At 41.5% G+C, this 25,430-nt stretch overlaps 1 protein-coding gene across 13 annotated transcripts in view; it reads right to left on the reverse strand.

Moving 5' to 3' along the window:
• IQSEC1 (IQ motif and Sec7 domain ArfGEF 1) overlaps positions 1-25,430 on the reverse strand; it is a 309,426-nt gene that overhangs the window by 64,000 nt on the left and 219,996 nt on the right. Inside the window, exon 1 of one of the 13 annotated variants that reach the window (XM_080996710.1) lies at positions 9,760-10,043. The exons of the other annotated variants lie outside the window; for them this stretch is intronic. Within the exon in view, the coding sequence (XP_080852836.1) occupies positions 9,760-9,824 (65 nt within the window). The 5' untranslated portion in view covers positions 9,825-10,043. Of the gene's footprint in view, positions 1-9,759; positions 10,044-25,430 lie in introns of those variants that run through there. 13 annotated transcript variants of the gene reach the window in all.

A 25,430-nucleotide genomic window follows, 5' to 3' on the forward strand; every position in this document is an offset into this window, starting at 1 on the left:
AAGGGTTGCCTGTGACTGTGTCTTGCCAGATGCAAAAACAAGGGAATTCAAGCTGGTGAGACTTGAAAGACTGGCCTGCTACCTCTTTTGCACAAATTCATGTGAACCGACTTAGGCTTCCTCACCACTGCCGTTACTTAATTTTGTTTCTTTTTAAAAATTTCCTTAAAAATAAGCTCTGAATATTTCACATATGCAGAAACTTTACATCATGTTAAATGTTACATTTAAGAATTGTTGTTGTTTTAGAAAAACAAAAGCTTATTTCATAGTGTGAGAACCAATGTAGCATAAGCAGATATCTGCTCATGAAACAGAGGTTATTCCTCCTCTCCCCCTACAATAGCTACATGGGAGCCCTATGGAGCAGATTTGGAGGGGAGCTGGAGGAGCGAGAAGAGAAACTGGAAGTCCTGCAACGCATGCAGATTCCCATTGCGCAAACAGGCAGACATCACTGAATGCTGCTCACAGTTTCACAATAGCTGAACTAATTTGTTTTGTAATCAGCATATGCATCAAACCAACTGATCATTGAAGAATGTTTCTGTTCTACTAAATGCCCCCCCACTGAACAATAAAAATGTTGTTCTAACAAAGTTAAGGTTTGCAAAGAAAAAAAATACTTGACCATTTGACTTTAAAAAAAAAAAAAAAGTAACAAAACATACCCATACAAGGAAAGCAGCGCTTAGTAGTAGTACAGAAAAGAAAGAAAAATAGCGATGGATGGTTGTAGTTTTAGACATTCCAAGAAAGGCAACCCAATAAAAGTGTTTCTCTAAAAGGTTCCATGAGTCAATGGAGGGTGTAAATGTGTTCAATTGTCTTAACCAAGCCAATAAAAGAATGCCATGTTGTACAGAAGGTGTGAGTCTATAAGCATGTCCATAAGCATGATGTAGCATACTTGAGAAATCCAGGCTTCAAAAAGATTTGCATTTAAAGTTCTCCATTTTTCTGAAAGCACTAATCTAGCTGAGGCTAATAAATGGAGGATGAGGTCTTTATTGGTTATGTTCTTAATCTGAGGAGTAAAATATGATAGTAAGGCTATCTGGGTCTGGTTATAGTGATTGCACCATCATAAGCCGGTTCTGGCTGGGGAGGGTGGGATATTAATATATATATATATATATATATATATATATATATATATATATATTATTATCATCATTATTATTATTAGATTATTATTTTGAAAAACTTTCTTCTAAAAGGGAATAATTTTTTGATAAAACCACCACATGTGTACAAGAGAGCCGGGTAAATGGCATTCCCACCAGCAAAGGTTGGAAGTTTTATGATTAATTCTATAATCTGGCTGGGCACATGTAGCAGTGATATACTATTTTTAAAGCATTTTATTGAGTTCTAATTGAGATTTATTCCAAAGTTGTTCCTTTTAACATTTGGCATTATTTGATCAGACAACTATCCATTTCCCTCCCCCTCTTTTTTCTTGACTGGTATGGCACACTAGTATTCCAGTATGAACAAGTCAGGGAACAGGGAGTTTTACCATGAAACAATGTAAAGCAAGTTTTATCAACTAACCCAGCAGTTTCCACAAGCTCATTTGTGAAAGAAATGAGTTCTAAGCTGGAGCAGTTGTTGATGGACCTCGAGTGGGCTGTATGTGCAATTCTCATATGTTCTGTAAATACAGATCTACTGCAGTCCCGTGTAGGATTCCCTTATTGTCCTGAAAAACTATTTACTTTATCCCCATAAAACTGAATGGATACCATACTTCCCTAAAATAAGAGGAATGAATTTGGGAAACTACTTTGGAAAGAGCAAAACTTGTTCCTGACCGCAGAACAAACATCCTGAGTGAAAAGGAGGTTGCTATGAATTTACTTTATCCCAGAGAACTCAATGAAAGGCACTAAGAATCAAACCTGCTTCTTTATCACAGCCCCAATTTGTGGTCAGAAAACAGGCGATGCAACACCCAAAAGCGTTCTGAGTGTCACCGATAAACACACAAGTTAAAATAATTAAGTTAAGAGCCACAAATGAATGTTCGCTCAGAACAAACAACAAAAAACCAAACACTTGAACATCTGTTTCAGTGCTTTTAGGAATCTTGATACCCATAGCAAATACAGTGGTGCCCCGCAAGACGAATGCCTCGCAAGACGAAAAACTCGCTAGACGAAAGGGTTTTGCGTTTTTTGAGTCGTTCCGCAAGACGAATTTCCCTATGGGCTTGCTTCGCAAGACGAAACGTCTTGCGAGTTCTTGCGAGTTTGTTTCCTTTTTCTTAAAGCCGCTAAGCCGTTAATAGCCGCTAAGCCGCTAATAGCCGTGCTTCGCAAGACGAAAAAACCGCAAGACAAAGAGACTCGCGGAACGGATTAATTTCGTCATGCGAGGCACCACTGTAGCAGAACATAAGAGCTAACCATTTAAAATGAATTAACCAACAGATACCTCACAGTTAATAGGAATCTGCACACACAGTGCCTTACTGTATTTTATTTCTTTTTTCTTGTTCTTACCTATTCAGAGAAACTGTTTCCATGACCAATTATTGGAGAAAACACAAAGAGGCGGTGGTTAGCTTTTAGCAGCTAGAAGCATTTCGCTCATGTTGAAAATCACAGATAATGTTTTCTCTTGGTATAATGTAAAATCAAATGGCTGATTGCTCAAGCACTCTCTTGTCAAGTGCTATTACAACTGGAAAAAAACATCCTCTAAAACTGATGTCACACTGTTTCACAACTATGGTGTTTCCCAACTAAGAGAAAAGGCCAGGACAACACAACCACAATGCAAAACTAGTAACCTGGCAAATCTGCCCCAGTCAAGACTTTTTGCAACTTGCAATACTACCAAAGGTAACGTATATGCTATGTTTATAAGCAGTACTACAGTTCTTTAATGCTATCATACAACACCACAAGATAGTGAAAGAACTGAAAAGTAATTACATGAGCTGACATTTGATCAGGATCCCAGATTAAGATTTCATACCTTTACAGGAAAAGCTCTTGAATCTTTAGGAGCAACAGATGATCAGTAACAACATGAATGGTAGACCCTTCCAAGAGGAAGCAGAGACGTTCCTAATTCAACTCACTTTAAAGTCAGAAGGGAAGAGTGCTGCTAACTGAATCACTGCATTACTTCCGGCAGCTTTGTCTCAGAATACTCCTGTACATGTGTAATGACCTAGCATGACCCTGCTTAACTTGCAGGATCATCACAGCCTGGCAACTACAGCTACAGACTATACTCTTCAGCACCCTTTAGGACAACTTCCGAATGCTTCTCTAAAGCGATTACTCAGAGTTACAAATCGCAGACCCAAATATGCACATGAAATTTCCCAAAGGTTTAGATGTGGTTTTATATACCCTTTTATGAGACCTTATATCAGGTGTGAATTTCTGGAATCTGGCCACTTCTAAACTAGCTGAGCTCTGGCCTTTGCTTCTTTAAAGAACTCACATAAAAAACAAGTTGAGAGTACATATCTTTCACCACAAGGATTCATCTTGCACATTGTTCTAGATCAGTGTTTCCCAACCTTTTCCTGACCATGGCCCCCTTCTGATCTTGTTTCCTTCCTGTGGGCCCCCCATGCGTGTAGCTGGGGGGGGCAGGGGGCAGCTGCCCCTCCAATAAGTAAAATACAAATCTGAGGTTCAGACCCCCCCTAACAGAAGTCTGTCGCCCCTAACAAAACCCTCCCCCCCAGGGGGGCTATATGGCTGCCGGTTGTGAAACACAGCTCTAGATGAAGATACTCTACTAAAAAAGATAAATTTATTTGAGATAACCCAAAAAATCCAAGTCACCAGCTGGCAAGATTTCTGTCTGGAGAAAAGGATAGTTAGTAAGCCTAACTGAGCCCATAGGTGAACTTCAACATCTACAACAGGATGGTCTGAAGAAGCAAATAAACCACTATTCTTACTAAAAATACACACTGTCAACAGTGCTTTTAAAAATTTGTTTTTCAAGTAATACACACGGTTCACACAGCATCAGCTTGTGATCCACTAAAGACAAAAACAGAGATGGAGGATGTGCCTGGATGGCTACACCTCACTTGGCTGATCTTCTCCTACCTCACGGATTGTTCCTGAAATTGTACCAAGGGGTGTGCACATGCAAATTTGTGTATGTAAAACTGATTGTTCATACATTCTTCCTCATTTTCTGTTGCATATTTTCATACATTCATCTTCTGAAGAAGGAAAAACCAATCAAAGGTTAGAACAGGGGTAGGCAACCTAAGGCCCATGGGCCACAAGCAGCCCATGGGGGTCATTTAACCGGCCCACGAGCTGCCCCTGAACTGAGCTGCCTGCTTGGCAAGTCCCCACACACTGTGCTAAACCGGCACAGCGCGGCACAGGGACTCGCTTCCACGGCGCTGGAAGTCGTGTCTGTGCAGATGCAGGAAATTGTGGGCACTCAGGCACACGCACAATCCAGCCCACAGAGGGATCTCCACTGGAGTGAACCGGCCCAGGCAATGTAAACCTTGCCAACCCCTGGGTTAGAAGGATATAGTGCTTCAGAGACTACAGAATTAAGGGATTTGCAACTGAACTATTAAAGGTTCTTCATTTCCAGCAGCCTAATAGCCAGTGCCGTTAGCAGTTCATCTAGGAGACTGTGGGCTGGTTCAGATGGAGCAATCTCAACTAAATAAACCATAGTTTATTAAGCTGAGAGTTGGGCCAGGCACTCCCGCCTCCTTCACTCTGTTACTGGAACTAAAAATTTCCAGGATTTATTACACCATAGTTTTTATCCGATTTTATATTATGGCTAGTACGCCCAGATTAAAACACAATTTCCTGGTTGGAATGTAGAGGGAAATGATTTCATAAACTTAGAAGACCCCAATTCTGGCATGAATGCAAAGAGAGAAGAGAAAATACAAGCTCAATGATCACTAAGTCAAGATAGTTATTTCTGAAACAGCCCTGTATGACTTGCCTAAGTAACTGGAAATGAAATTTACTAGCTTCTCTTTATTCCTGCAAATTTGAACAATTTCAAAACCTAGGTGCCATGTACCACTGTATCGAAGGAAGTCTGCGGTATCTGCCATACTGTGAAACCTTTTGAAATAGTAAAAGTTGAAATCTGAAACATCTTTAAATATATTTATATATAAGCTTTAAAGTTATTGGAATTTGACATAGCAACTATAAAACACTATTAGCAATAACCCATAAGGAATTTGTGATATTGCATAATACAGCACCAACCTAAACATCCTAAATTAAATCATCAGGTCAATAACTTACTGTTTGCCAAAAATGAGGGCAATATATGGCTGTTTTCCATTCAATATATTGCATTTTTCCATCCTACATGCATGCATATTACATAAAGTACTTTTTTTATTTGAAGACTGTGGCTAGATATCTTTTCAAAATGAGAGCAAGCGCATCAAGTGATACTGAGGGCAATCCTAGTAGTAATTCGGAATTGCTGTCCGAACGTCCTGGAGAAGACTCGTTTAATTCGACACCAGTAGCAAGCCCAGGCAAACCTCCAAAAAAGAAAGTTTGTCAACAATATGTGGATAGATATCTGAGTTTGTTTCACATGGACTGGAGATGAAAACATCTGTCAGCCTATCCGTTTGATCTGTGGTGAGAAGCTTTCCAGTTCCAATATGGCCCCAAACAAGATGAAAAGATATTGGTGAGCATTTTTTTGTTCTGAAAATGTGGCCCAGAGAAAAAAGTTTGAGATCCACTGGCCTAGAGGCACGTCTCCATGTTTTTCTTGATGAGCCACCTCTCCATAGAAGACAACTGCAGAGCTGTCTCCACCTCCCAATCCTCTGTCACTTCAGATCTTGCCCTGGAGCCCTCCTTGTCCATAGTTTCTGACAGACCTTTCTCTTCTATGAGCAGTGAAGAGGAAGCCTCTGGAACTCCTACAACAGCACAGCCAGATATGTTCAGAGGCGGGGGCTACAGGCTCTGTCAACTGGACTCTACTCCCATTCAACATCCTCTTCCTCAAGTGCCTGCCACTCCTGGTCTTAATCAAGAGTATTCTGAGATAAACATGACAACTGCTTTGTTATCATCTGATGGTGATGAAGTGATCACCTGTTACATTCTGGATATTATTTAAACCACAGGCTTACTCTTACTAGCTGCTATCTTGGCTGTGAGTCCTGGAAGACCTGCTCCCTGCCTTGCAGGCCTTTTCCTACCTGGCCTGGGAGGGCGGGACGCTGACTGACTCCAGTTACAAAAATTGAAGCTGTTGAACAGACCCTTGAGCGGGAATATTGTTTAGCGGTTTTGGGGAGGAGGGGGTTGTTGTTACTAATATCAATATTAATTTCTGGATCTTTATTTTAAATCTTATTATGTGGAAATTGTTTAATTTGGTTGCGTACTTTTGATGTTTTATTTACTGTTTATGACTACTTTTGTTATGTTTGTAATTACAGTGGTACCTCGGGTTACAAACACTTCGGGTCACAGACTCTGCTAACCTGGAAGTAGTACCTTGGGTTAAGAACTTTACCTCAGGTTGGGTCTTCAGTGTTAAGACCAATATATGTTTTATTGTTTGTTAAGAAAATTATGTGCCTATGGTTATTCCTGTGTGTAATTCGGCATTTGTGTTTTTTTGTTTTTTCTTGCTGTATCAATAAAAAATTTAAGAAATAAAAAAATAAGAACTTTACCTCAGGATGAGAACAGAAATCGAGCGGCGGCAGCAGGCCCCATTAGCTAAAGTGGTACCTCAGGTTAAGTACGATTTCAGGTTAAGAACGGATCTCCGGAACAAATTAAGTTCATAACCAGAGGTACCACTGTATGCATTTTTTAATGCTATAAGCTGCCTTGAGAGCAGTTTGAACTATGGAAAAGCGGCATAAAAAATAGATACATAATTTTAAGTACTATACAAAATGAGATGCCTAGACTACACATACTTTTTCTCAACTGTGTTTAAATTCTGTAAAATTCAATCATTTGATGCAATAAAACTTATTCTGAGTGAAGAAGATTCCCTGAAAACAAATGACAATAAACTAAATCCTTCATGATTCATTTTGTTTCAAGCACCACATATAATCAGGTCTTCTTGAAAGGAACATAAAATATGTCAATTACAAAAATGATCTGGTAGAAGAGGGCAGTTCTGCCAAGAAGAAATATTCACCCAAGACACTTAGCATACTCCCCAAGGCAAGCTCCCTAAATCTTTCTCCTCTTACATTAATAGTAAAATAATTTTTAACAAAATAAGTCATGAAATAACTCATCTTATGAATCTTTTCCGATCAGTAAATGCAGGCAACCAGCTCTGGAGGGATGAGCTTTATCTGGATGCCCTTGCCATAAGAGGCGCGGCCTTCCCAACAGTGGCACCATGGTTATGGAATGCTCTTGTGTAGTAGTTACTTCAACTGGTATTTTTGGTACCAGTTGAAACCTTGTTTTTACCAAGCCTGTTAGCACCTTTCACATGCACCAGGTTGCTCCCAAGATTGAGGGGGCACAGCATGTGTGTGGTGTCACATGCGTTACACATTGCAATGGAGGCGGTCAAGCACTCTGGAGGAGCCGGCCACTGGACCAGATGGCGCATGACATCACATGCACACAACGAGTGCATGGTCACCTCAACATTAAGATGGCCCAGCCCCCTTAAAACAACTATTGAGGGGGCTGAGGTGCCTTCGGTCTCCTAGAGTTGGCACACCTGACACCTTCACATGCTCTGAAACTCGTTGAATGTTGCATTATTAAGTGGATTTTATGTCAATGTGGGTTTTTTATGAATTGTATTTTACTGATATTTGTAAATCACCCACTATATACTACATTGGTTAAACAGAACATAATCGTACAGTGTTCCGTGTGCTGGAAGATGCATACATGCTACCTAGAACAGCTTCAAAACAATCACCAAACTCACAATAACTATGCCACTCAAGTGTGTGTTTTTGTGAACATGGTTTCGGACTCACATGAAGGTGTGGTAGAATCCACACAACCTCCAGTGATCTGTCACTATTTAGTGTCCTATTCTTGTCCTCACCTCTCTCACAAAAGCATGTAATCAAGGAGGTATAAGCTATCTTAAACCATCATACCATATCACTGTGAAGTAGTGTCATGCTCATTGGCACATTCTCACTAAGGAACACCAACAGGCTGCTGCTCCCGATTGTAACCATCACAAACATTTCCAGGAAAACAAAGATAGCAACCCCTTGCCATATTACCATGATAAAGACCACTCCCAGAAACATATAATTTCTTTCAACACTCACCTGGAATATTTCCAAAAATGCACCCCTTTTGTGGGAGATGAATGGCCCTGTGAGAGTGGCTGAGCATTTTCAACTCTGTAGTGATTTTCAACTCTGAACATAGGCTTAATTCAGCTGAAGCCAATGGCCCTCAACATTTGTAACTCAATGTATAGCTGAAGTCACTGATTTATGTTCTCTTTAACATCCCATGAATGTGACAAAATATAGAGCAGCACAAAATAATTGTGCCCATGTTTGCTCAGAAGCAAGCCCCACTGATTTCCGTGGTGTAGTGGTTATAGAGTCAGACTGGGGCTGGAGAGACTCAGGTTTTCATCCCCATTCAGCCCCAAAACTCATGGGGCAATTTTGGGCCAGTCACTATCTTGGTCTAATCTACCTCACAGGGTTGTTGCAAAGGTAAAGGGGAAAGCAATGTATACCACCTTCAGCTTCTTGAAGAAAGGCAAGCTCTAACAGTAGAAAATACATTTTTAAAGTGTGTTTAGAACTGCAATTATTGGTGCAAAGACAGACATTTATCTTCATAATGCCTGGGTTTTTGTTAAATGAATAATGAAAATGCATAAGAAAGGTATTGTGTGAGGAAAAAATGGAGGAGGCATTGAGATGCTGCAAATATGTGGAACAAGTAATGTCTTTTAAACGATTCTGCTGCCAGTTTCATATTGTAAGTAAGAGCTGTGTGGTTAAGGAGTTAAACAACTTTAAATTCCATATTCAAATGAATAAGATGTTAATTTGAATTCTGTGAAGGACAGATGGCATTGCAGTAAGATTTTTTTTTGTTTTTGAAAGTCAAATAAATGAGCTATGGAATATAAAGGCTCCTAAAATGACAACATACACTGGAAACAAAGCTACAGTTGGCTGTAATCAAGACACATTTGCAAAACATTTAAAACTTTGCAACAGGGTTTATTACATCCTGCAATATGCAAACTGAGCCCTTTGCGTGCATACAATGGTGCAGAAAAAAATCAGGAAGGTACACACTGTGGCATTTTTAAATATGCATTCAGTTTTTGTAAGTAAAACTGAATGCATATTTATGTGACCAACAGCTGTCATTTCTACATTGGCATTTGGGATACTAGCTAGAATAAAATTCTGTAGAAAATGATTTAGCTTTCACAGTGGAAGGAAAAGGAAGAAAAAGTACGCGAGATTGAGCACTATAAAACCCTTTGTGTCACGGGATTAGTATTGTATGTATGTGCAGCAGCCGATCGTTTTGCTCGCCTGCTTGCTTAAACACACGCTCGGTCCTCTCTCCCTTCCACCAACACACTAAACCAGTGTTCGGAACTAATTTTAAACAAAGCTGTTCCGAGGCTGGAACTGAAACACAAAGCAACCAAAAAGAAAATGGGAGAGAGAGAGAGAGAAAAATTCCTTCCCCTCCAAGCTCGACTCTTTTTGCTTTAGGAAACCCACGCTGCTGCTTCCAATAGAGGGTAATGGCTTACCAGCTGTCAAGCTCCAGCTCCAGCAGTGACTGAGTCCTCTCCGAGTTACAATGCAAGCACCACATGGCTGGAGAGAGAAGTCACAAGGAGGGGCCCCCGAGCTGCCAGCATATCCTTCCCCGGGGGCTCCCCTAACACCTCCGGGCCCGCGCTGAGGCAGCCGAGAGAGGCAACTGGGGCTGGGGCCACGGCACCGAGGAGCGCCCCCAACTCGTCTCCGTGGGCGAGAGGAGGGAGCAGCTCAGGAGGGGGTCCGGGAAAGGCGCGGGCACTCGCGAGGTCCACCCTCTCACAAGCTCCGGCGCGCGCACACACAGGGAGGCTCTCGCTCGCGCGCGCGCGCGCTCCCGCCCCTCCACTCACACACGCTTACACATCCATTCCGCTAGAAGCGCGAGCTGGGAATACAAATGCCAGAGCTGGGAGGGGTAACATTGATCTTATGAAGCCGAGGCTGGTTTCCAGGACGGGGCGCGGGGGGCGCGGGTGGAAGAGGAGAGGCAAGAGGGGGGCGGTAGGGACCGCCACAGGAAGAGAGGGTGTGTGTGTGTGTGTGTGTGTGTGTGTGTGTGTGTGTCCCGCTCTCCTTGTCCTTTTGGCACTGCAGGAATGTGACAAGGAGGAGGAGAAGGCAGGAGCAGCCGCCTCCCGCTCGCCCGCTTGACTCCCCGCTTCTCTTCACGTGACGGAAAGAGCGGGGGCTCTGGCAGCGCTATTAATAGCTGCATTCAGACTGGGAAAGGCAGGCTTCATTGCTATTCAGCAGCTTCGCTGTCACTGGAAGCTGCTGCTCCCCCAGGCAGGCACACACTTGGCTTGGGTAGCAACAAATGTTTGCGTTGGCTTGGAAAGCGCCTGGAGCTGCTTTCGGAGACCCTCATTCTCTCCTCCTCTCTCTCTGTGCCCCCGCCCCATTTTGATTTCCCCGGTTTTACTTCAGCTGGCATGCTTTGCAATATAAGCGATGCATGCCTTCTTCTTATCTTTGGGAAGGGCGTCTTTCGGACGTAATTGCTCCTAGAGTTAATTAAAACTAAAATCTTAAGATAAAAGGACTGCGGAACTCTTTATTATAAACGGCAAGCTAACAACTCCCAAGCGCCTGCAGCTGGAGCAGTTTAAGAGCTGCTTGCACAGAGATGAATGACTACGAAATGAACATTGGGGTGTGTAAGGCCTTGTACCTTTGGACTGTGCCCATCTCGCAGCTTTGAGATGGTTTTGTTTTTAAGCCAGTAAAACTTTAACGTGTGGGGGTTATGGCAAGACAGTAAAGATGTGATTTTTGAATCAAAGTACACCCACACATGCACCACAAGGAAACTTCTTTTTTTTCATGTTGCTTTTGCCACCACATTGAAATAATTGTTTATGTGAATCAGAACAGCACTTCTGTTCAGCTTCTCAATGAGGCTTACTCAAAGTATACGACCCTGTACATTGCTGTATATCAAAAACTAAAAACTTACAGTATAAGGTAAGGTGACATATTTATACATTCTCTTCAGTCTTTTGACATTTCCCCTTTAAACTTAGGCAGATTAAATACTTCTTTACATTTTTTGCTTTTCACTGCTTTAAAAAATCAATGCACACAGCATTCTTTTGAACTCCTTTGAGCTTTTTTTTGAAAACAGAGTAAATGAGCTTCAGACTACAAACTTCAAAAAATCTACTCCGTTATTTTTGTGCAATGACACCACTTTATCTATTCAAACCTACTTTTACTAAGTGTTCCTCGTGCATAAAAGTAAGGAAACAAACCTGAGTCCCCCTGCCCACTTTAAAAAAAAAAACATTGAGAGGAAAAAGTTGCTCACAAAAATAAATTCATCTGTGTCAGCTATTGCACCAAGACTTGTAACAAAAATTGCTCTCAACCTCCACACATTTGTTCCAGGCACGTGGCTTTAAAATTATGATTTGGCTAGAATAGTAGCACTAAAAATAACCCTGTAGAAGTTCCAAATAATTATTCACGGCATTGCTAGATTTTATGTACACGGTAAAAAAAAACACCCCACAGTAGAGTAATTTTTCCCAAGAGTTTTTGCTGTATCCAAATGTTACTACCATGATGAGTAAGAATATGCACTTTTAGTCATTGTGAGGCAAACAAAACAAAACCCTGAGGATCAAAGTAGATCCCCATAAGTTTGCTGCTTAGCGTGGGATGCGACTTGGGGCTGCTGTTTAAAAGTAAAAATGGTTTAAAACACAGCAATCCAAAGGGGGTGACGGAGAACCAAAGATGGACAACATGCCGTATCTAGAGCCCTGTCAGGAATGTGGTTGGAAGGATGAAATGCTGCTTTTCCTCCCGCCTCCTTTAAAGACCCAGTTTGGCACACCCACCCACGTACATGTACGTGTACATACACATACACAGGTTGGGAGCCTCAATGGCACCCCTCTGGAGGCTTCACCTGGGGCAAAAAACTGGCTCCCCATCCCCCCTGTAGCTACAGCTCTGTTTTCAGTGGTGGTGGTTTCCAATAGGAGACAGAATACATATGCACAACAACACCATTTCAGACAGCGTCAGAGGAATGAGATCCATACCTTCCCCTGATCTGCCCCTAAGCTTGCTAATCCAAGGGCTGTGGAGATCTCTCCGGTGTCGGGAGGAGGTGGTCTTATGAGGCTGGATCTCTCTCTGGGGACGGACTACTCTTTCCACGTTGGAAAACAATGTTGGTTCAAGGTTTCGGAGGGCACTTGGGCAAAACATCCTCAGTGCTCCTCCACTTCCTCAATGAATCTACCCCTTCACTGCCACTGTTGCCACCTACAGCTCCGTCTCTGGCTCATCATTGTCATCAAACAAAGCCAACTAACAAGCAGCCAATGGTAGTTCCTCCTCCTCACCACCACCATTCTTGTTTGCTTTCTCATCCCTGGGCCAGAGTGAGAGGAAGGTGAAGTAGCAGGATCCAATACTGAAGAGGAGGAACGGGCCTAGATGACTCTAGTCAGTAGGTCCCCAACTGGCAAGGGTGCCAACTTGCCCCTCGCATTGGGGGAGGGTGCATCACGTGATGTGTCCCGCCCAGTGTGACATACCGTCCTCCCTGCGGCTTGTGCAAGGGGGTAAGATGCGTGGAGGGCGATCTTCGCCCTTGCTCGTCCGAACCTGCTCCTGGGTGGGGGATGAGACGCTCGGAGGGTGCCTGGCAGTGGCGGTGGATGTTGGCCCCCTCAATATTGGGGGGAACTGGGCCCCCTGATTCAAAATATTGAGGGCGATGGAGCCGCTAGCACCCCCTGTACCTGGTGCAGGTGCCTGCTGGCATTTGGGCCTTGGAAGGTCCAATAATTGATGCTTTTGAATTATGGTGCTGGAGGAGACTCTTGAGAGTCCCATGGACTGCAGGAAGATCAAACCTATCCATTCTTAAGGAAATGCCCACTGGAAGGACAGATCCTGAAGCTGAGGTTCGAATACTTTGGCCACCTCATGAGAAGAGAAGACTCCCTGGAAAAAACTCTGATGTTGGGAAAGATTGAGGGCACAAGGAGAAGGGGACGGCAGAGGATGAGATGGTTGGACAGTGTTCTCAAAGCTACCAGCATTAGTTTGACCAAACTGCGGGAGGCAGTGGAAGACAGGAGTGCCTGGCGTGCTCTGATCCGTGGGGTCACGAAGAGTTGGACACGAGTAAACAACTAAACAACAACAGGAGCTGACCATGCAAACCTTCTACTCTAGCCTTGCTTGGAGAGGGAGAGCTGAACATCCTTTGACCCCTGGATTGTCCTGCCACAGATCATAGGACTGTGGCCTAAATCAACCATGCCCATGTTTTTATCCTGTTATCTTGACTATTTAGTGTTGATGGTGGTTCTGCCTAACAGAAGCAAGAGCCCTCATTTCAAGGAGAGATTTAAACATGTGCTTTGCTGGAATTTAATGAGCTGCTTGCTACTAAAACACAACACATGGTATAAATAGAAAAATCCTCCAAATATCCCAAGTGTAAATTTATCCTCATCTATATTTAAATATCTATGAGAAAACTAGATCAGATTCATTCAGACTAGGTTTGCAGATAGCTATTTATGTAATAGCAGAGTCAAAAGGCGTCGGGTTTTCTTTTTAGTCATGTGTAGTCCTTTTCAACACATTCTGTCTCTTGATGCGATAAATCTCTCCATAACATTTATAATCCATTGATGTGAATATTCATGGGTGGGGATTTTATGGGATTTCAATCCTAAGAATTTTCTGAGGCAAATCCATATCGTATGTGGCAAACACAGCTTATTGTTTTTATCGCTCTCTGACCTTAAAAATAAATTACACATATATATGCAGATTAACCTTTTTTTTTAATGAAGAAAGACAGGAGATTATATATCTCATTCACAGGCCCCATACAACCAGGGGAAAAAACCAAACTGAATTTTTGTACATAAAATCTAAGCATGAGATGTCTTGTACCGCTTCAAATTGTTGTGTCACTGATTAGACTCAACACACAGCCTTATATTAAGACACCACAACAACCCTTTTTCCTACTTGTTTAAAAATAATATTTTGCTAGTTGTTACACAGTGGTCGCACTATTGTTTCATGGAATTTTATGTGCTTGTTTGCTATTCTATTGCAGGGCACAATCCTGATAGTCAAGTGCTGCTAAATTCCATGGATTTCACAGAATGATAGGATGTAAGACCCCCCACCCCCAGGTAGAGCATTCCTAATAAATGGCTGCCCAGCCTTCACATAAAGACCTTTGGCGAGGGAGATTCTATCCGCCTCTAGATAATTGGTTCTATTGTCGAACTGTTCTTGCCGACAAGAAGCGTCTTCTGATCTTCAACCAAAACCTAACCTTCTGTAGTTTAAGCCCATGACAGCCTTTGAGGGTTATGTGAAGAGAGCTGTCATGTCTTCTCTCACTCTTCTCCAGGCGAAACATACCCAGTTCCTTCAAACTTCCCTCATGGGATTTGCTTTCCTTGCTGCTGACCACCTTTGCTGCCCTCTTTCTCAATCCTGTTCTACTTTGTGCATATCCTTTTGAAAGTGTGGTCTCCAGAACTGAACACCAGAAAGTTACAGCCTTGAAGTCATTTTTTGTGCCTATTAATATTTAAGGGATTTTCTACATAGTTTCTCAGTCCTTGCTCCCCATAAGGTATCCCTATTAGAGATACCCTCCAGTTGTTCAGCAGCTCCATGTGGTCAAATAGCCACTGCCTGCCTCTCAGCTGGAGTGGGGAGGCAAAAACTGCTTTTAGGGCTCACCTAATCAAGGAGTATATAAATTTTATGTTGTTGTTTTTTAATCCAAACATTTTGGTTTGTACTGTGTACATTAAAATGCAAAATAACATGAAGAAAATACCTGAGAAAATTGCTTGCAAAAATGTGTACAGTATGTATTAGGCAAAATTACATAGGGTTGTAGCCAACACTGTGTGTGCAGTTCGACTCACACAACCGGACTTTCCCTTCCTCTCATCTTTCTGCTGCACTTTGAAGTTCCAACAACTGGAGCTTCAAAGCCCAGCATCACCTGACACCATATTAATATCAGGTGACTGACAGGTGGGAGGCTCTGTCCACATGTCAAACATGGCTTGCTGCCAAAAAAGTTCCCCCGACCCTGATTTATAAGCTGCCCTAAAACAAAAAGAAGCTCACAAAATAAAAATTTGGTAAAAGCAGCACAATAAAAATACAGCAAAATGAAGTGAGGCATTTTAAAAAACTTAAGATAAAAACCAGATCAAAGAGAGGAGAGAATATTTTTTAAAAATAAATCTAATTAAATTTTAAATACATGGGAAAACAAGTCTTCGCCTGGCACTTTAAGTATATTCAGGTAGGCACAAGGTGGGACTCACTGGGGAGAGTATTCTGTAAGCAGGAGATGACTGTTGCAAAGGCCCTTATAAGACGTGTCTAGCATTCTGTTATCACAGTGGCCAAAAAATATGCCCCTCGGAAACCCACAAGCAGGACCTGAGCACAGAGCACACTGTGGTTTCCAACAACGGGTAGTTGGAAGTGTTACTGCCTCCAACCACTGAGGCAATAGAAAAGCTATCATAGCTAGTAGCCATAGCTTATCCTCCATGAATTTGGCACATCCTTTTTCAGAGTCATCCAAGTCAAAGGCCATCGCTGCCTCCTATAGGAGTGAGCTGCCACACTTGTACTCTCCCCCCCCCCCCCATGATAAGGGAGAAACTGGAAGAGAGAAGAAGCATAAGATATCTCACAGCTGTGCCACTTACATGGCTGTTCAAATCTTCAGCATCTTGCTCCCCCCCCCCCCGTAGCTTTTCCAATAGAGATGCCCCATGCCTCCTTACATAATCATAGCATTTCCTAGGCAGAGAACTCTGCTTAGGGGATGTATCTACCCACAACAGTGAAGTTTGGATGTAGTTATAGAAATAAAAATGAAATGCTATCCAACCCAATGTGTTTTTATGTTTCTCATGTAATTTATTAATCAAGTGTGACCACTTTTTTTTTTTTTAAAGATAGTAAATTTAATTCTTAGGGATAATCCGGCCTCTTTCTATTATGTTTGTCTTTTTAATGGCCTCCTATCCTTTTACAAACGAATTCAAGATCTGTTTAAATATATATTTCACACTTTTAGGGGTGCGTTGAATTCCAGTGTATTCTGTGTGATTAACTTTGGAATTATTCTTAGCCAGGGTAACAATTACTGCTGATTTAGATGACATGTAGTACAAATTGCTGTATGCTTGTAATTACAAATTGCATTTGTTGCACTCCAGGGGATTTATAAACATTGATATCTTGGCTATTAACACTTTAAATTACAGTGATTTATACAAAATGCTGAATGAACCAAAATCTAATTGTGGTCTTCTTTATATGTATGGGGCCTTAATACACTTTTAGAGTTGACAAAAATGGCTCTTTTGACATTAGATTTCAGTATATCTGAGATATATTTTAATTTGGCTGCGTTTCTTAGATACTTAAGTTGAACCAAAATCCCTCTAGGAATGGAATGCATTTATGGTACTTTCAAGAAAATATGTACAATTTACATGCTTCTTTCTACTCCGCATCTTACTGGTAAAACATTCATACCAGTGCAATTCAGGAAGGGCTCCAAGTTAAGACTTGCATGTGAAGTTCAAATTCTTAATAGGAATATCATAGTAACAAGGCAAAAGGAGCACTTTCCATACACGGTCCTAAAAACAAATCTTTAAAGACAGATACTTAATTTTAACTTTTATTTATTAAAGAATTTGTACTGCCCTTCACCAAATTTGCCACAGTGAACAACAAAACACAACAAAAATAACTACTTAAGGATATATAGTCATATTTAGAATTTACTTTACCCATCATACCTCTCTACCTCTAACAGCCTGACAAAAGAGGCAAGTTCTCACCTGCTGACAAAACAAATATATTGTACAGTGGTACCTCGGGTTACATACGCTTCAGGTTACACACTCTGCTAACCCAGAAATAGTGCTTCTGGTTAAGAACTTTGCTTCAGGATAAGAACAGAAATCGGGCTCCGGCAGCGCGGCAGCAGCAGGAGGCCCCATTAGTGGTGCTTCAGGTTAAGAACAGTTTCAGGTTAAGAACGGTCCTCCAGAACGAATTAAGTACTTAAACCGAGGTACCACTGTAGAGGCAAGTGGCACCTTGGATCATTCTACAGCTGTGCAGTTACCACAGAAAAAAACTTTGCCTTGGTCCCCATACTACAAACTACATACTACACACCTCATTCAAAGCAGGGCCTACCATGATAGCTTCACTGTCTGATTGAAATGAATGGGCAGGCTATAATGGGAGAAGACACTCTCTCATATATTTACAGTAAAAATGCACATACTCATATGTATCGAACCATATAATATGTGCAGGAGATTACAATGCCTAGGGCTTCCACTCTTGGTGGCTGTTCTGCTCCCTCAACTTGTTCTGCAGATCATCTTATAACTAGTCCAATCATATCTAGCAAGCAAGCATTTGGCGGCAACTGCTAAACAAACCAAGGTATTCTTTAATTCTAAGTTTGTACCTGGCGGATTTGGGCATTCTAGTAAATAACAAAGTAGTTCCTACAAGCCTCAAGTATGCGCACCCATTCTAAATCATGACGTTCCTATCCTAAGCTTATTTTTGTGTCACCTCTACATGCATCTCATTGCGGGAAAACAGAGGAACATGATGGAATCATGATAAGAAGTAAACTACTGATGTCCCCATCCCAAAACTTGAAATCATATGTTCTAAATATTTCAAATTATTTGAGTGACAGAACTATGCAACAGTGACTCATTACTTGTAGATGAAACCAGCCATAAAAATATTTAAACCACAGCTACCTTTTCCATTATACATTCATAGTGTAAGGTCACAAGGCTGAATTATCCTTTCCTTACGGTTTCCAGATGGTGGCATGTTAGCCTTTTGTAGCAAACATAACAGAGAGTCTCGCGGCACCTTAATGACTAAACAATATGACATAAGCATTTGTGGACTAGAGTAAACTTCATCAGATACAAGTTTCGTTGTTGTTTTTCCCCTCACACTGAGAACCTGAACGAATGGTATCATAATTAATAGGATACAGTAACTTAGTACTGATATGAGAAGGATTATATTTTCCATCAGCTCTAGCCAACAGGACCAATGGTCAAGACTGAAGGGAACTGCAGTCCTACAACTACTGGAGGGCCACAGATTCTTCACCCTAATCTATAAGAACTAATGATGGGACTCATTCCTTGGTGCAGTAGATGCAAACACAGAGGTGCTGGCCGTCCAGATACTCTGAAGTTCCTGTTTTGTTCTTTGCCACTTTGCCAGAGACACACAGATGGAAACCACACAAATCAAGCTGCCCATCTATGAATGATTAAGCAGTGCCCTCCTACTATGTAGCAACTCTTTACCATCACCTTAAGGCACGATCCATTACTTTAATGGTTGGATCATGCAATCCGCTCCCAAGTTCATCATCTTTCTGGAAACACAGCATCTTTAGATTACCACTATGCTGTTTTATTGTGGTGCAAAAATAGTGAATGTACACTATCATTAATTGACTCAATTTGGAAATGTACAACTTTGATTTAAAGCATGTGCTGACTTTTGACTGACAAGCACATAGGTGATCATTTGCCTTATACGGTTGTTTTTTTAAATCCTCTTGTGAAACTATTTTAACCATCCTCTTTTGAAAGTATTGAATTATGCTTGCAAGTGCTCTTAGCAGTAGAAAATGCTTGGTTAAAAACAACAGGGTTGCTTCCCCCCTTGTCTAAAACCTGAAAAAAGTGATTAAATTGTTCCCTAGGCTGTGACAATTTTAATTTCCTTGTAATACTTCTGCTGTGTTTCTTTTTTGTAACTTTATATGTCTGAAAACCTAATAAAAACACTCTGAAAAAAATTAACAAACAGATTAAATTAACTTCAGCATAACTGCTTTTGTCCAAGATCAGAAAAATCTTATTTGAGTAACACAATGCCCTTAACTACCATTATTCACAGCTATTATTTACAGCAACCTGAAATGATGTGTAGAATTTATCAGATACTGCCATGAGCCAATTTGAGCATGCATGAGAAACAGCAGTAACAGTGATTCAGATATTTCACCCATAAGAACAGATGGTTTAAAATATATGAAGTGCTAGGATTACAGAGGCGAGTGAGGCAAACTTGGGCAGCTTTATTTCCAATAAGATGCGCTGGCTATTAAGCAGGAAACCTTTTCATTTCATTAAACTTCCTTAAAGCTGGAATCCTAATAAACACCTGGAAGGAAGAATCATTGCAGACAATGGGACTTACTTCTGAGTATGAGGCTTGTTAGGCAATGCAGTGTGCTGTTACATTCAGAGGTCCCATTGATCTTAATTAAAACTACATGCTTCTTATATGTATAAGTTAGACACAAACAATACACCTTTTGTGTTTATTGCTGAATGTTTCATGCCAGTTACCTGCAAAATATCCACAGCTGCTTAGGTTTACTGAAGTGGCTGTCTCTTTTCTATCTTTTTCTGTAGCACACCAAATTCTGGTTATCGACTAGAAGAAGGTTGACAAAAGTGTCTTGTCTTGGGGTGTATGTCTTCTGGACTTAATGGCCATATGACTATTTTCCTTTAATGCCACTAGACAATGTTTTAAACTCTTTCCAGGCAGTTAAGCTTTAATTAAGTTGTTAGTCCAGGCATATCTAACTGAAATAGATTCTATTATCTGTGGGCTATATTTAGCCCACTGCCACATACTGAACTGAAGAAAGAATTAAGATTTTCAAATGTTGGTAAGCTAGTAAGAATGATATTCAGTCCAAATCCTACTTCAAAGCTCAAATAAACTGAGTTATTTGGAAGAACTCAGTACTGCTTATTCACAAATATTTGGTGGTTGGTAAGGAATAGTAGACAGAGCTGTTCTTTGCATAAATGTGTTCACTTTCAAATGTAATAGTAGTAGTAAAACTTGTAATCACTTTATATGAAATATAAAGAAATAAGCAGCTTTATCGGCTGTGATACAGCTGACTTTCCTGAGCATGCCCATCCTCAAATCATGTCCACTGCAAATGCAAGATAAATAAATCTTAGAGAAATAGTGCTAAGCAGAAAATTAGACTTAATCTTGAGGAGCCATGTAAGTCCTCAGGAATTCCCAAGAAGAGTGGGCAAGTCAAGCATATAAAATAGACAAAAATAAAAAACACAAAAGCATAAAGTATAAAATAGCAGCCACATTCCAATAAACGTTAAAGGTACTTCTGAGGCTTACAAATTGCTTTCTCATTTTTTTTGAAGGGCACTTAAGAAATTTTAAGAATTTCTGGCGGTTTTATCTGGGATTGCACAGTGAACATGTGTTTTTCCATGTAGACTCTACAGTATAGTCAAGAACTGCCCTGAATGCACCAGACCTTTTCTTAATCCATTTGAAGAAGAAACACTAGTTGTTATTTTCCTGAATGATTAACTTTGAATGAAGACTAATGAAATAGTGGAAAGCAAAATTGCTGTTATTCTTTATATGGTAATAGATCCTGCACTCAAGAGTAAACATATCAGGTGACTGCATTACATCAGCCTTATCTTCTATAATTAATACATTATGTAGCTAATTCGTTTTTAAAAGGACTCTGCATGCAGTATTTAAAAGAATATAAACAACCAATTGATTTTATAAATTTTATTTATATATCTATAAATATATATAAATTTGCCTTCTGCAGCAATGAAAAGTACAGCAGAAGCAATACTGCTCACGGTATTCCTACCAGCTGTAGCTGGCATTAGGCTCCAAAACAGAGCATTATGGAGGCAGAGGTGGAGTAGTGCTAGGGATGGATACGCTAGATCTAAAGCCAATCCATGGAGGGAGGCCCTGATACGATCCCCTCTTCTATGCTGGACTGGAGCTGGTGCCGCAAAAAAGATCCCTGTTGTCTTGGACAGCCACTCTGGGCGGCTTCCAAAAATAATATTAAAATACTGTAATACATCAAACATTAAGAGCTTCCCTAAACAGGGCTGCCTTCAGATGTCTTCTAAAAGTCTGGTAGTTGTTGTTCTCTTTGACATCTGGTGGGAGGGCATTCCACAGGGAGGGCGCCACTACCGAGAAGGCCCTCTGCCTGGTTCCCTGTAACTTGGCTTCTCGCAGTGAGGGAACCGCCAGAAGGCCCTCAGTGCTGGACCTCAGCGTCCGGGTAGAACGATGGGGTTGGAGACGCTACTTCAGATATACTGGACCAAGGCTGTTTAGAGCTTTAAAGGTCAGCACCAACACTGTTAAACCACAGAGCCTAGAACTTGCCGATCAGAAGGTCGGCGGTTCAAATCCCCACGACGGGGTGAGCCCCCGTTGCTCGGTCCCAACTCCTGCCAACCTAGCAATCCGAAAGTGCAGTAGATAAATAGGTACCGCTGCGGCGGGAAGGTAAACGGCGTTTCTGTGCACTGCTGTGGTTTCGCCAGAAGCGGCTTAGTCATGTTGGCCACATGACCCTGAAAAACTGTCTGTGGACAAGCGCCTGCTCCCTCAACCTGTAAAGCGATATGAGCGCCGCAACCCCAGAGTCATCTGCCACTGGACCTAATGGTCAGGGGTCCCTTTACCTTTAAACATGTATAGGACTGCTCTGAGAGACTCTAGGGTACTGTGATTTGTTGAGTGTGCTAAGGGTTAATTCTTGACAGTCCCTAGCCACCTCCACTACACTAACCATATGCTAACATATGGGGGTACGGTAATAAATGTTTTTGGTGAAGAGGAAAGACCCTTTTTTTGCACAATGAAAATGGTTGAAAATGGTTTTCTCGCCTAATTAGAGGGACTGCTATTCATGAGCTTGAAATCTGCTGAGGAATGTAATTTCAAAAGGAATATTAAAAGGCAGAGACCTGCTATGAGCAGGTTTCATGAGGAATTCACTTTGTTTCCTGCAATAATATTTATGAAAATCATCAAGGGGTCAAGGTTATTGAAATGGTTAGAAATTGATCTGAAACCTTCTATATGGCTTGGACAGTACTGTTATTTTCACATGGAAGAGATTAAAAAGGATCAAAAGGACAAATATCTCATACAGAAAAGTAAACCAGAGCACAGGTGCCGGTTTATGAGGGCAGTATGTTTCTCTGTTAACTAAGAAGATTCACCAGAATAGCATAGGTTGAACAGAGAGGCCAGAAGATAAAGGGGCTACACATTTAACTGTTCAAACATACAGCAAAGCAGACTCAGGAAGGCATAGGCCAACTAGAAGACTCAGGCAAAAAACCCCTGATATATTAGTTCAAAACTTGGGGGAGGAGCCTTCCCTTGCTGGGGTTCGCTTTTGACTCCCAGCAGCTTCTTTTCATTCATTTAAAAATTCACACCACTTACTATAATGTAAACCTCTAAGCCATGGGGAACCTGGAGACTCCAGATGTTGTTGGACTCCAGACCTCTCCACCCCACCCAGCATGGCAAATGGTCGGTGATAATGGGAGTTTTAGCCAAACAACACGTGAAGGGCCGCAAGTTCGCCACCTGTGCTGTAAGCAGTTTGAATAAAAACTGTAAAAGCACAAAATGGAAGTGAGAGCTGGACCATAAAGAAGGCTGATCGCCGAAGAATTGATGCTTTTGAATTATGGTGCTGGAGGAGACTCTTGAGAGTACCATGGACTGCAAGAAGATCAAACGCATCCATTCTTAAGGAAATTAGCCCTGAGTGCTTACTGGAAGGACAGATCGTGAAGCTGAGGCTCCAATACTTTGGCCACCTCATGAGAAGAGAAGACTCCCTAGAAAAGACCCTGATGTTGGGAAAGATGGAGAGCACAAGGAGAAGGGGACGACAAAGGATGAGATGCTTGGACTGTGTTCTCGAAGCTACAAACATGAGTCTGACCAAATTGTGGAAAATAGGAGTGCCTGGCGTGCTCTGGTCCATGGGGTCGGACATGACTAAACGACTAAACACACACAAAAACACAAAGGTAAACCTAATTAAAAACAGAACAAAACTATAGGTGGAATTCAATGTGGTGCTATGACGAACGTTCCGTCTACACTAGCCTTTCAGCTTGCCAGATGGAATAATCTGCCCTGTGGGGAATCCCTCCTCCACCCGAGCAAATGTCAGAGTCATGGGGGGTGCTTAGGGGAAGAGAAGGGGGGAACCCCGTTGTGAAAGCAGAAGTCCTTGCACAGGGTTTCTGCTGATGAGGCCCGGTATAGATCAGAGATAAAGCTGAGCAGTGTACAAAACAGAAAATTAAAAATTAAGAGTCAGGATTCAAGAAAAGTTGTGTAAACGTGTAGGTTTTCTAAGAAGCACTTAAAGAACAATTCACTGCCTCCGCCTCACAAACTGCCTGAGGAAAGGCAGTCTGGAGGGTGATGTGTACACAGAGAAGGCACACTTTTGCCTTGCTACTAAGTGGTCATGGAAGGATCTGCAGGTTCTCCTTGGACGACCTTACAGATTGGCTTGGCCTGTACTGGGGCCAAGGCCACTAAGTATCCTGGTTGCAAGTTGTTAAAGTCTTTAAATGCCAGCAACACCACCCCCCCCCCCCGAACTATGCATGGTAGCTAACAGGCAGAAAGTGAAGCTGTTCCAAGACTGGTGCAAGCTGGCTGTGTCACTAAAGTACACTAACAGCTGTAGGGAAACAATCTGGGATCCTCCACTAAATTTTAGGATCCTACACCAGATGGTACCCTGTCCCCTTCTCTCAAAGTAAGACATTTTCTCTTTGTGTATGTGTGTGAGAGAAAGAATAGGTAGCAGCTAGATTCCTAAAACCTTCGTATAGCTTGATAAAATATATGATGTTCAAAACAATTTCAAAAAAGGACTCTTTTCCCAAGCAAGAGACAATAGGTTCCCCAGTATCTGAGAACATATATTCTGTCATCCAGTGCTTGGATCTGCCTATTTTGAGGAGAGTGATGTGAATAGTAAACAAAACAAAACAAAACCCTTCTGAATGTATTGCTAGTCTAGTTAGGTTTGACTATTGTGCCACCTTTTGTTTAAATTGTGAACTGCACATAGTTGAAATGCTTCTTAAAAATATAGCAAGCATTTCAAGATATATAGTTGCAGATAAGCATCTCCATTCAGGAGCTATAGTCTATTGAACGTTATGCCACCTTTTGTTTAAATTGTGGACTGCACACAGTTGAAATGATTACATACCTTATAGCAATCATTTGAAGATTTAGTTACAGATAAGCAAGCACCTCTGTCTTGGAACTATCATCTGTTCTGATTTTAAAATAATTCAAAGATAGAAAGGTAACAAAATAGTTCCACTGTGCCTCATATAATTTCTTAGCAAAATCATGCTCTTGCATAAACCTTTCAAGGAAGGATAGTTGATCATCCCAGTCTGTCAAAGCGTAGAAATGGGATGGCAATGGGGAAATGAGACAATATATTCTACTGTCTAGATAACAGTCGTGTGGCTTCTGACCTGCACCAAGGTTGACCAGACATGCATTGTGGCCAGACAGAGCTGGAAAGAACATAATTTAATCAGATAACAAACAACATGCCTGGAAGGAAAACTGAAAAAGTAGGTCCTTGGGGCCTTCTGAAAAGCATTCAGCATAACTGGGCCTGATCTCAGACTGGAATGAATCCAAACAAATCAGTATCATTGAAAAATGCCTTTGGTAGTGACACATCTAAGATAATGATTGCATTTTTAGTCACTTTATACAAAAAGAAATGTATCAAAGCCGATTAACAAAATACAACAGATAAAATCAATTAAAAGCCAATTTGAAATGATGTACAGCTACATTCCTGATATCCTCAGCTAGCAATGCAATAAGAAAAACAAGTCCTGCCCCACCCCTCTAAAAGATGATCGCTGCAGTGGAGGCTAACTTAGCCACCAGAATCATGGGTAAATAAATTTGCCTTAGCCTCATGTCAAAAAACTGAGAATAAAGGTGCCAAGCATAGGGTGAGCATTCCACAGATGGAGAGCCACCACTGAAAAAGCCCATTCTTTGGTAGCCAGCCTTCGCGCCTCCCTGGGATGAGGCATATGGAGAAAGGCCTCTGACGAAGCCTGCAGGGTCCAGGCTGATTCATGAGGGTAGAGGTGGTCTTTGGGGACTGAGTAAATGAGCCACATACGCTGTTATAAGGCAA

The sequence above is a fragment of the Podarcis pityusensis genome (assembly GCF_964106645.2).
Source record: "Podarcis pityusensis genome assembly, chromosome: 2".
In the NCBI taxonomy this organism is placed as follows: domain Eukaryota; kingdom Metazoa; phylum Chordata; class Lepidosauria; order Squamata; family Lacertidae; genus Podarcis; species Podarcis pityusensis.